The 13,035-nt window shown below is 42.4% G+C and overlaps 1 protein-coding gene across 8 annotated transcripts in view; it reads left to right on the plus strand.

Annotated features, from left to right (window-relative positions):
* rabgap1l (RAB GTPase activating protein 1-like) overlaps nucleotides 1–13,035 on the plus strand; it is a 458,975-nt gene that overhangs the window by 230,192 nt on the left and 215,748 nt on the right. For all 8 annotated transcript variants that reach the window (XM_069937564.1, XM_069937563.1, XM_069937559.1 and 5 more), the window contains one exon: nucleotides 10,223–10,297. In XM_069937564.1, the coding sequence (XP_069793665.1) occupies nucleotides 10,223–10,297 (75 nt within the window). The remainder of the gene's footprint in view (nucleotides 1–10,222; nucleotides 10,298–13,035) is intronic.

Below are 13,035 nucleotides of genomic sequence, written 5' to 3' on the forward strand. Positions count from 1 at the left end.
CACAACCTGGCACTACATGAGGCCATGAACAGACATGTTGCTGTGGCAATGAGAAGTGGAATTGAGGTGACAGACTGACTTGCCTTGAGGTGGTTCATGAACACGAAGTAGTGTTTTCCAGCAAAGGCCGACTCATTTGCATCCATCCAGTCACTGTGAAATAATTTGTCAAACTGAAGGGGTGAGACATTCTCAGTTGCAGCTGTGCTGCTCACCAGGAGAAGCAGAGTGCGGAGCTACAAGGTCACGGAGTTGATGAAAAGCCAATTCAATCAGCATTCTAATAATGGTAGTAATCCTGCACCGTGCGCAGCCTACATGCCCTGTCGTGTATCATTCTGCCTGTGCAGGAGCTGGGCTCCTGAATCATCGTACTTTATTACAGTCAGACTCTGTGCTTTATCAAGTGGTCCACTCTGCTGGTTGTTTATATTCCAGTAACCGCAAGGGTTTGCTCATTTCCTCAGTTATACCTCCTCCTTTCCAAGCTGTGTACATGTCTGCAGACTGACCTCATCACTCACCCCTTACCACGGAGCAGTCAGCACACTGTCCTCCCAAATCCAGCATGCAAGCAAACAACTTCACCCAATTCTGCATTCATCAGTTGGAGTCTATTTTGTCTCCATTCATGTTTTTTTTAAATCTGAAATAAAACAGTAATCCAACAAAATTGAAACAGGACTGTCGTTAAAAAAGAACACTGCTCTCTGAGGAGATTGACAGCAGTGAGGCCCAAATGTACTGGACTTGGATTTCAATCCTATAACTTCTCCAGGGTGTAATGTCTTCATGTAAGGGTGAACAACCCAAGCAATGAAGTATATCAGAGTCCCACTGTAGTGGTGGGGTAAAATTCAGCTGACGGTCACCGTAGTGGTCAAGTCAAATTTATTGTCAGCTGATTGCACAAGTGCAGCCTGATGAAACAGTTTTCTCCAGTCCTCGGTGCAAAACATGTAGACACCCAACCAGATATTAACACACATACAGACAGACAACACATAATGCTGACTAGTAAATAAATTATTCAATATTGTTTAGTAAATAAGAGTGTGTCAGATGGTTAATGTGAGCAGATCCTTTGGTTGTTCAGTATTCTTACTCCCCATGCAAAGAAGCTGTTTCTCAGCCTGGTGGTGCTGGCTGTGATACTCCTGTATCTCTTTCCTGATGGGTACAGCTGAAAGATACTTGTGTAGGGTGGAAGGGATCCTCAATGATTTTGCACACCCTCTTCAGACAATGATTGCGATAGATCACATTGATGGGGGGAGAGGGAGACTCCAGTGATCCTCTCTGCTGCTCTTATGGTCCTGTGGATTGACCTGAGATCCATTTCTTTGCAGCAACCATACCACACTATGATGCAGCCGGCCAGGATGCTGTCAGCAGAGCTCCTATCGAAGGTTGACATAATGGTGGCCAGTATCCTTGCTCGTTTCTCAGGAAATGCAGTCACTGTTGTGCCTTCTGACAAGTAAGGAGATGTTGAGTGTCCACGATAGGTCTCTAGTGAAGTGAACTTGGTGCTCTCCACTCTCTCTACTACAGAATTGTTGAAGTGTAATAGAGGATGGTCATTCCTGGTCTTCCTGAATCCACGATTATCTCCTTCGCCTTGTTGAGACTCAGGTTGTTACTCGCACCATTTCACAAGATTCTCCACCTCTTCTCTGCAATATGATTTAACGTTGTTGCTGATGAGGCCAACTACTGTTGTGTAATCTGCAATCTGAATGACACTGTTAGAAATGGATCTGGCAATGCATTCATGAGTCAGTAGTGTGAACAGGAGCAGACTGAGTACACGGCCCTGAGGTGCGACATTCTGCCATCGACCCAGACAGATTGTGATCTTTCCATTAGGAAGTCCAGTTACAGAGAGGAATGTTGAATCCTAGCGAGGACACTTCTACACGAGTTTCTAGTGGTTGTGGGGTTCTTCTGATGGTCACACTGTAGTGATGGGATAGGGTTTTGCTGATGGTCACTCATGGAGATATGGATACCTAGAACATTCTCCCTACCATCCTGGCCAACAAACACTTTGTAAAATCAGACAAGCTGGTCAATATTACCCATGGGGACCTGTTGCCAATACATCATTCTCTGTGCTCCACCAGGACTGAGCAGCTGCTCTGAGGTGAGTTTGGAAGACCAACATCACAAAAGAACTCTGCATTATTCAGGGTTTTTTTTTAATGCACCATGGTATCTGTGAATATTTATTATCTATCAATCTGTTGTATTTATTATTTCTTTTTAACTGAATTTAATGTGTTCTATTGTAGTTCTTTTTAACAAAGTACCTGTTCAGTTGCAGCAAGTTAGAATTTCAGTGCGTATACACATTGTACAATGTGTATGACAGTGAACTCATTACCTTGGAGGTGTCCTGTATTTTAAAGGTGCTCTATAATTGAAGGCATTTTCCTCCTGGTACATCGAAGATGGTGTGGACCTGCTCCTCTGGGACAAGGAGCACAGTTGTACATCAATCATAGTATAATGTTGAGGTGCTGTTGACATTTGTTCTGCTATGATGCTGTTAAACTATGGAGGTAGAGGGCAAGGGGTGGGGAGCGTCCTGAATCCTGAGTGGATCTAGGATGAACTATTGTCATTGTGTCATGACAGACCTGAACACTTGGGCCTGTATGTCCAGATTGGGTGAGAGCTTTGTTCCCCAAGCCATGAGATTTTTTACTCCCAGAACATTTGGGGATTGGGTACTGCGGAATGTTAATTTATAAGTCTTAAATATTTTAAATGTGTTGAACTTCTATTTTAACCTATATTTATGTGAATATGCTCCATGGTCCTGGAGAAACACTATCTCATCTTTACCGTGTGAACATGCTATGAGTGACAAATAAAGGTGACTTGACTTGAATTAGCTTAGCTACCTGCTTTAGGACAGGTGGTGTCTTCCTACCTCTGTTCGTCCTACACAGTGGATGCAGAGAGCTTAAGTTTGCTGATGCTGCAAGTTTGGTTTGTTAAGACCTGCTGATCGTCAGGATTGAATATTCCAAATTCAGTTGTGTTTTACACAACTCAACCCCTTCCCTCCTACCTGCCCCCACAACATAATGCAGGGAGAAGGAAACACATTGTGAAGATGAATGGGTTGGGAGATCCATGCAACATAGGATGTGTGGCTGTACCCAGGGAGTGCAGAACGTGTTGTGATGCAATGACTGGAGTGAAACAGGAAAGTCTATAGATGTTGTGATTGCAGTGCAATACATCAAAGGCTTGAGAAATTTAGCAGGTTGTACAGCATCTATAGGAAGCAGAGGGATATAACCCAACGCTTCGGGCCTGAGCCCTTCGACAAGCAAGGTATGAGCAAAAATCAGACAGGCACTTGAAAAAGACTGTGGGGGGCAGGAGAGGAGAGGAGGGAAGAAGGGGCGGGGGAGGTGCACAGGGCAAAAGACAAGATTTCATTGGTGGATGCGGGTGAGAGTAATTGATGGTGTCTGCAGCATGACAAAACAAGCATTTATCCGTTCATCTGGAGGCTGGTCTGCAATGTTGAACGCTGGCGAGATTTTTTTATGCACTTCCAATATATTGACAGCCACTTCAGGTATTGTTCCTTCAGAGTAAACATCTTCTGGCATCCCTGGAGATCTTAGAACAAAATCTCTTTCCTTTACTCATTCGTAGGCAGGGATTTTGGAACCAAGCCCATTTCTATTGCAAGGGAGTTACAAGAGAGTGATTATAAGGAATTTGACAGCATGGTTTGTGCAGCGCTAATACCCCGCACCAACAACTTGGGTTCAAATCCACCTCTGCCTGTAAGAAATTTGTACATTCTCCATGTGACCACATAGGTTTCCCTGGGTGCTCCAGTTTCTTTCCACGTTCCAAAGACGGACGTGGTTAGGAGGTTAATTAATCACATGGGTGCTTTTATACAGTGCATGCTCATGGGTTGGAAGGGCCTGTTACTGTGCTGATCTCTAAATTAAATTAAAATAGAAACCTGAGTTAATGTCAGGATCACCATTCTTGTGACCCGGGTTGGGGGAAATAGTTTAATTTCAAAGAACATTGGTATTATAAACCAGGATCAGTTCACAAAATAGACTGATGAAATAGGGGACAAATGGCAGATAGAATCTAATGCTGAAAAGTTCCATTCAACAGAAAGTATGAGCTGAGACTGTATACAAAAACTGGTGTGACGTCCCACCATTCTTTATTCTTCTATCAGGTCACCTCTCAGCCTTTTTCACTCCAGGGAGAACAAGCCCAACATATCCAAACTCTCATAACTCAAACCCTCCAAACCAGCCATGTCCTGGTGAATCTCTTCTGCACCCTTTCCTGCACAACCACATACTTCTTGTGGTGTATTGACCAGAACTGTGCCCAGTATTCTGTCTTTAAAAAGGAGCCCCCAAATTACCTTCCTTCTACCAGGAGCAACTGACTTTCCCAAGTACCAGAGGTTTTTACACTCTTCGCAGATTTTTTAAAAAACATGGTGTGTTTATCATCCTATTGGACTAAATTCCAAGGAATTACATTTGTGAGACTCACTGGCATTTTTGAAGAGCTAGAGAAGCTGACGGTGAGAAAAAAGGTTCAGGAAATGTATCGAGTCTTTCAATCACCAGGGATTAGAGGGCTTTAATGATACAGTCACTCACCAGTTTCTCTCACTCAGTTCCCTGATAGTCTCATCACAACCTTGCTTTGGAAAATCAATGTCGAAACCAGCTTGAGTGGAAAGTGATTTATATTCTCCTTGAACAATATTGACAGAGGGACTTCAGTTCTTATATTGGCTGACATTGTGGCAATGTGAAGGGCAAAGAGGGAGCAGAATTTTTGCAAAGTCTACGAAGAATCATTCGTGATCACTATGTACAGCCAAAAATGAAGGAAGTCATGCTAGATTGTTTACCTTTTCATGTAATCCACTCCCCCTGTGCTTCTTGCCCACTCAAACGAGTCCACCCAGAGTCTCTTTCCCTTTGTTGACTTTCCCCCCTCATTACCAGGATATCACTTTCCCCCATCTGGTTCCATCTGCCAGCATCTACATACATATCAACTTGGGTTTCTCCTCCCTTGACATACCCTTTTTATCCCCTCCATAAGCTGTTTCCCTTATTTATTTTTGGAATTTGAGTGCCCAGGAATGCAGAAGGCTCCAGAAGGTAGTAAACATAGCTAGGTCCATCACAGGCTCCGACTTCCCATCCATTGACTGCATCTATGTGCGGCACTGCCTCAAGAAGACAGCCAACATCATAAAAGACCCCATCACCCTGGTCACAACATCTTCACACTACTACCTTCGGGCAGAAGATACTGAAGCCTAAAGACCAGCACATCCAGGTTCAAGAACAGATTTATTTCCAACAGCTATCAGCCTCTTGTATCTTCTCTTATTGTACTATTGAGAGGAGATTCAAGAGCCTGACAGCTGTTGGAAAGAATCTGTTCTAGAACCTAGAGTCTTCAGGCTTCTGTACCTTCTGCCTGAAGGTTGCAGTGAGAAGAGGTTGTGACCAGGGGGATCTGTACCAGCTGGAAAAAAGGGCTGCAAAATAGCAGTGTAAGGTATTGCACTTTGGGATAAAAAATCAAGGTATGACATCCACAGTAATCAGTAGGGCACTGAGGAGTGCAGTAGAACGGAGGGATCTGGGAATACAGATACATAATTCACTGAAAGGGGCATCACAGATAATAGGGTCGTAAAGAGAGCTTTTGGCACATGGCCTTCATACATCAAAGTATTGAGTACAGGAGTTCCAATGTTAAAGTTGGATAAGACATTGAAATAATGTGTACACTTTGGATACCTACCTACAGGAAAGATATCAATAAGATTGCACAGAAGATTTGTAAGGATGTTGCCTGGACGTGAGGAGCTGAATTACAAGGAAAGATTAGATAGGTTAGGACTTAATTCCCTGGAGTGTAGATTTATTCCCTGGAGGTGAGATTTGATAGAGATATACAAAATCCTGAGGATATACATAGAGGATAAATGCAAACAGGCTTTTTCCACTGAGGTTGAATGAGACAAAAATGAGAGGGCATGGGTTTAGGGGGAACATCTTCACTCATGGGTGGTGAGAGTGTGGAACAAGATGCCAGCAAAGGTGGTGGATGTGGGATTGATTTAATCATTTAAGAAAAATTTGGATAGGTACGTGGATTGGAGAGGTATGGAGGGCTATGGTCTGGATGTATGTTGATGGGACCAAGCAGAATAATAGTTTGGCATGGACTAGATGGGCTGAAGGGTCTGTTTCTATGTTGTGTCTTCTATGGTTCAATGGATGTGGCCTTGTTGGCTAAAGGGATGAAAGGAGATGGAGTGAATGCAGAAATAAAGTTGTACGATCAGCCAAATCTCATTGAATGGTGGTGCAGGTTCGAAGAGCTGAAAGGTCGATTCCTGCCCATGTTTTCCATAAATCTATGAAACCTTGCCTCTTTTTCTCTCTCTTTAAATTCTCCCTGACCTGCTGAGTACTTTTGTTCTTATTTTTGGTTAAGCAAAGGAAATGAAGTAGATCAAGCAATTAGAGGGTCGCATGCTTAATCTCATGGGGGGAAATCCTCTCAAGAGATGGATTTGAGGCAGAAATAAGTGAATCTTCAAAAGAAGCTACTCATCAGCATAATTGAAGAGTGAGATGAAATAAATTAGCTGAGGAACAGAGCTCACATTTTTCAAACTTGAGAAGTATGTAGTGGTGTCCCAACTTCTGCTCTGTACTGACAGATTGTATACTGACTGGTTGCATCACAGTTTAGTTGGTGATTTGAGTGCCCAGCAATGCAGAAGAGTGCAGAATGTAACAAACATACCCAGGTCATCATCGGCTCCGACCTCCTATCTATTGAAAGTATCTATTTAAAGTGCTGCCTCATGAAGGTCGCCAACATCATAAAAGACATCCATCAGCCTGGTCACAACCTCTTCTCATGCTACCTTAGGGCAGAAGGTGCACTATGGCAAAGTCAATTTTTTTGCATTAGAAAAACTGAATATTTATTTATATATTTTTTTAAGTTCAAGTGTATTATCTAATTATACACATACAACCCAATGAAACATCTCTCTGGATCATGGAGTACACACAAACACAATACATAGTAAATAATGACCACATACATAGTCAAAATAAATATAAATACATAAATATTTGGGACGATTTACAGGGTTACAGTTTCCTCAGTTTCACTGTCTAGGGGAAGAAGCTATTACCCAGCCTGGAATTCCTCATTTTGATACTCCTGTATCTCCTTGATGGTAGTGGGTTGAAGATACTTGGAACTGGACGGAAATGGTCTTCTATAATTCCTCGAGCCCTATTTAGGCAATGCACCTGGTAAATGTCGTCAATAGAGGAAAGGGAGACCCCAGTGATCCTCTCAGCTGTTTTTATAGACTTCCAGTTTGATGTTTAGCAGCTTCTGGCCTACACAATGATGCCACCAGGAAGGACACGCAATTGTACTTCTGAACCAAAGGTTGTCAAGATGGGGGCTGTATTTATTTATTGTATTTACTGTCTCTTTTAATTCAATTAAGTATACTGTTATAGTTTCAACAAAGTACCTGTTTTGCTGTTGCAAGTAAAACTTTCGGTACTGATGTACATTTTACCATTATCGTGATTTTTTTTTGTGTGTATTTTTATGTCCTAGCCATGGGGGTACTGAATGTCAAAGTTTGTATGTGATACAAAGTTCAAAGAGGGATCAGACAGTAGTGATGCATTTCCTGAGGATGCAGGTAAATTAAAGGAAGAATGATAGGCAAATTCTCATTCAAAGCTGTTACTGTTTGTGAGGAAGATTAAGGAGAAGGCAATGGAGCTCCACGTTGGAACTTTGAAAATGTGCCGAAGCAGAGACTATGTCTTTCACCTCTTTCAAAGCAGAGGGACAAGTTCATCAGCTGGTAAAATTATTTAAGGATCTATATTAAAAGAGGAAAAGATTCCACAAGCAGGTGGTCTTTTTTGTTCTGGGGCAACACTTTGGGAAGGATATCAAGACCTCACTTTGACTTTGCCAGATATCAAGAGATTGGAAGAGAATTGTTGGAACAGTTCCAGTTAGAAACAGGAGATATTCCTTAGTGAGGCCACAGCTGGAATTCCGTTTACAGTTCTAAGCACTAGAGCAGTGGTTCCCAACCTTTTACTTTCCACTCACATACCACTTTAAGTATTCCCTATGCCATAAGTGTTCTGTGATTAATAGGGATTGCTTAAGGTGGTATGTGGGTGGAAAGAAAAAGTTTGAAAACCACCGTTTTAATCATTCCAAATTGATTCGTTTCGTGCACATTTTCATAACTCCAAAGGAAATGGGCCAATGACAATTTTTCTCAAGCAAAATATTTCAGTAATAATTGGGTCTAGAGCAGTGATTTTCAACCTTCCCTTCCTACTCACATACGACCTTAAGCAATCACTTACTAATCACAGAACACTTATGGCATAGGGAATACTTAAAGTGGTATGTGAGTGGAAAGTAAAAGGTTGGGAACCACTGCTCTAGAGGAAGGATATGATGGCACTGGAGAGGAGGTTTACCAGGATGTTTCATTTATGAGGAGAGATTGGATAAGATGACTCTGTTTTCCTTCGAGCAAAAGAGGCTGAGGGAAGACATGATAGATGTGTACAAACCTGAGGAGGATAGTGAGAAACGTACCCCCAAGGATGGCATGGTTGGTGTAGAGGTTAGCACAAAGCCTTTACAGTGCCAGCAATTGGGACCGGATCGGGGTTTGAATCCAGGGGTTGTCTGCAAGAAGTTTGTATGTTCTCCACATGTCTGTGTGGGTTTCCTCCCACCATTCAATATCATTAGAGCAGGTCACATGTCTGAAACAACATAATTTTGAATTAATGGTAGGGTGAAAGTTTCCTGCAGACTGTATTGTGTTGCTGGCTTTTTCAATATCAGTGAAGCTGTTTTGGTGTGGTCAGTGCAGTAGAACAGTAGCTCAAACATCGATAAGGTCGTATGTTATATGAATGAAGTTGATAGAGAACGAGTTGCTGCAAGGAGAACTCCTATTTCCACCCATTACCTCTTACCTATTAGCTTGTGCTTCAGTGTGCTTCTCCTCCTTCCCTTTCCTTCTTCTCCTCTCCTCCTTCTCCCACCTTTTTATTCAGTTGCTTTTTTCTTATTTCTAATGAAAGGCCCAGGCCCGAAATATTGCTTAACATTTTACTTCCGATGGATGGTGCGTGACTTGCTGAGTTTTTTCAGCATGTTCGTGTATTGCACTTGACTCCAGAATCTGAAGATTTTTTTTTTGTTTAACTCCATGCATCCTTTGGAACAGTGTGGTGGGAACCCTTCCTTTTACTTGAAAGAGCAGGTGGGACAGTGAGCTAACATCTCAGCTGGAAGTTGGTATCACCAACAGTGCAGCACTTTGACTGCATTGCACTGAAGTTTGAGTTTGGATTATGTGTTCAAGAGGACCCTCTGGTGAGGTGGTTAGGGGCCATATTAGTTTCCAAGGTTTCCCAGTGGCTCATTGGCCTGTAGTTCCTTAGGTGATTCTTATAGCCTTTTTAAAAAAATTAAACTACCCTTCAGACATCCAGCACCTCACTCGTGTGGGGTTTTAACAAAGTCATCGCTGACAGGTGGAGCAAAATGGCCTCCTAACAAATTGAATAGAATTTGAATAGTTTTCTTGTTAAGCAGTTAAAAACTTCATTTTGCATGCTATCCAGGCAACTCTGCTCACACAGCAGGATAGTGCAATAATGACAAATAAATAAACACCAGTGTAAGGAGCAATGTCACAAATAAGTCAAATAATGCAGGATACAAAGAAAATGACCAAAAGTGCAGAACAGGATACAGAGAAAGGTACAGTTAAAATAGTTCAATGGCATCATCTTTTACCAGTGAGAGAACAATTCAAGATTCTGATAACAGCAGGAGATGGATCTAGAATCTATAGGTACATGTTTTCAAGCACTGTCTCACAGAAGGGGAGAAGAAGAAAGTATCACCAGGGAGGGATAGGTCCTTTAGTGGCAGTTTCACCCTTAACTTGAAAGTGAGAAGCCTCTATTGAATTTGTTTTACTTTGTAAAGTTGTTGGGATGAATTTGTAAGAGAGTGCTTTTGTTGACCATTAGCAGTGCAAGTGTAGCTTGCTTTGGTTTTCCTCACTGCCTTTTCTTCTCCACAGGCTTACTCTGTGCACGATGAAGACATTGGGTATTGCCAAGGCCAGTCTTTCCTTGCCGCTGTTCTCCTGCTACACGTAAGTACCCTGCAATCACAAACCATTTAATCGTCCAACACAGAAGGCCAATTTGTAGTTATAGCGGCCAATTGGGGAGGGGGTCGGTGCATTGGCTTTGAGTGAATGGAGAGAAGTTGGAGGGACTTAGGAGGTCAGGTATTATCCGTGGAGAGAAATGGTCAGCTAATGTTTTGGGTCCCGACCCCAAAACGTTTTCTCAATAAAAAGGTTCCTATCTGAAACATTGACTGATCAACTCTCCCCATGGGTACATCCTGACCTGTTGAGTCATGCCAACTTTTCTTCGCTCACTCTAGATTCAATCTAATCTGCAAGTTGTGCTTTTCCCTGAAACATTGGCCTTCATTGCAAGCGGGTTTAGAGCTCAAAAATAAGGAAACCTTACTGAGATTATCACGAATATCATGTGCAGTTATGGTCTCAGAGTTATGATCCTTTCCAAAAGTCATAGCATTGCCTGGGTTTGATCTGATCTCAGGTGCTGTTTGCTTGGAGTTTGCATGTTCTCCCTGTGCAGGAGAACATCAAAAATGGGAGTAGGAGTTGGCCATCCAGCCCATCAAGTCTGCTTCGCCATTCAACAAGATCCAGGCAGATCTGGCCGTGGACTCAGCTACTCTACGTGCCTGTTCCTCACAACCCTTGCACAATTACGATCTGTCAGCTCCTCTGAACTGGCTACATTGCATGACCAGACCAGATTCCCAAAGGAAGCAGTCTATCCCAAGCTGTGTCATGGGAAGAGGTTATCAGGTGCCCAGAGGAAATGACTAAAAGATGTTCTCAAAGCCTTTTTGAGGAAATTAAACGCCATAAGAACATAAACCAAGTTCACGTTTGTTCTCATCTGACTGTACATATACAACTAGATGAAGCAATGTTTCTCCAGACCACAGTGCACATACAAGCATACAATTTAAAATAAATATACATACAGTGTAAATTCTTTGGGATGATTTATTTGGTTACAGAATACACAAACCTGCACCCTGCATGACCCCTCTGCACAACTTGCTTCCTGCGTGACCAGGAGATAAAAAGATGTACCTTACCTTTCCTTGCTGAAGGCATCCCAGGGTAGATCTCATGATCCTATCTGTTAAATGGCTGGCACTCTCTCCTGTGTCAGAAGATTGTAACCCTACACTCTGTAAATCATGCTCTTCACACAAGTATATGTTAGAGATAACCTGTTGGTGTATTCGTAGAAGAAACCTTTGCACTGTACTAGGTATTGAATGAAAGGTTCACTCTTTCTTTACCTACTGAGTATTTCTGTACGGCAAGCTCCCACAACACAATCTTCTGACACAGGAGAGAGTGCCGGCCATTTAACAGATAGGATCATGAGATCTACCCTGGGATGCAATATCCATTAGCACCAAGCAAGGTTACCATTACAGCACTATGGTGGGTTCATTCATGAGCCTGACAGCTAAGGGGAAGAAACTATCTTTAAGCCTGTTGGTTCATGCTTTCACACTCTTAAGCCTTCTCTCCTATGGGAGGAGGGAGAAGAGAGTGTGTCTGAGGTGTTATAGGTCCTTTACCATGCCTTTCCCAAACTACAGGAGACGTAGATTGAGGGGAGGGACGTTTGCGTGCTGATCTGAGCTGGATTCACCAATTCTGCAGCTTCCGATCTTGAGCAGAGTAGCCCGCGTCCACACTGGGATGCATCCAGCAAGTCTCCTTTTGATAGTGCACCTGTAGTAGTTGTTGAGGGAAAGGGGAACTGCTGAACTTCCCTCAGTACTTTGTTGGTGTGCTTTCTTGATTGTTGTGTCAATGTACTTGTTCCAGGTCAGGCCACTGGAGATATTTATTCCCAAGAATTTGAAGCTATTCTCTCTTTTGACTTCAACACCATTATTGTGGACAGGGGTGTAGACTCTACTCCCTCTCCTGAAGTCAATGATCATCTCCTTCATCCTATTGAATTCAAGAGAGAATTTGAATAGTTTTCTTGTTAAGCTGCAGTTAAAAACTTCATTATCCACGGATAATACCTGACAGATCGTAATTGTGCAAGGGTTGTTATTGTGACAGAGTATTTAGTAGTGGCTTGGGAGGAATTGCTAGAGCAGGTTGTACACACACATTTCAAAACAGAATTTTTGCAGGACTTTTGCAGAGTGCTTTTTGCAGAAAGAGCAACCAAGTTGCAGAATACAGCTGGCCTGGGAGAGCATGTGATCTTTGCAGACAGACGGAGAACAGTTTTGCTCTCAGAGAGGGAAGGAGTGAAACAGAGAGGAGAGACACAGAAATCACTTCCAGAAGGACAAAGCTAGCAAACTTTTGGAAGGGTGTCTGGTCAAAGGAGAAGATTAGATGTCTGAGGTGACCTGAAAGAAAGAGGATCATCTGGAGAACCCTGAAGGGGGCAAGTTTCGTCAGCAAGACTGATTGAGAAGGAATCAGTTGTGAATGTCCTGGAAAAGGAATATCTCTCTGAAAACCAGCAAGAACCTTCCTGATTGGTAACCATTTGCCTGTTGAGCACTAAAGACTGGTGAACTTTGTTAATGATAACTTCTGTGCACAGTACAAGAATTACCTGCAACCAGTGAGATTGGACTGTGATCCAAAGAACTTTTCTAATCTTAAATATACATTACACATACCTGCGCTTAGTATTAGAGGGGGGACTAAGTAGGTTAGGTAGGTTAAGTAAGTTGGTTAAGCAATAAGTTACAGTTTAATTCTGTTTACTTGTTCAATTATAATTAAAA

The sequence above is a fragment of the Narcine bancroftii genome, chromosome 5 (genome assembly GCF_036971445.1).
Source record: "Narcine bancroftii isolate sNarBan1 chromosome 5, sNarBan1.hap1, whole genome shotgun sequence".
Lineage (NCBI taxonomy): Eukaryota > Metazoa > Chordata > Chondrichthyes > Torpediniformes > Narcinidae > Narcine > Narcine bancroftii.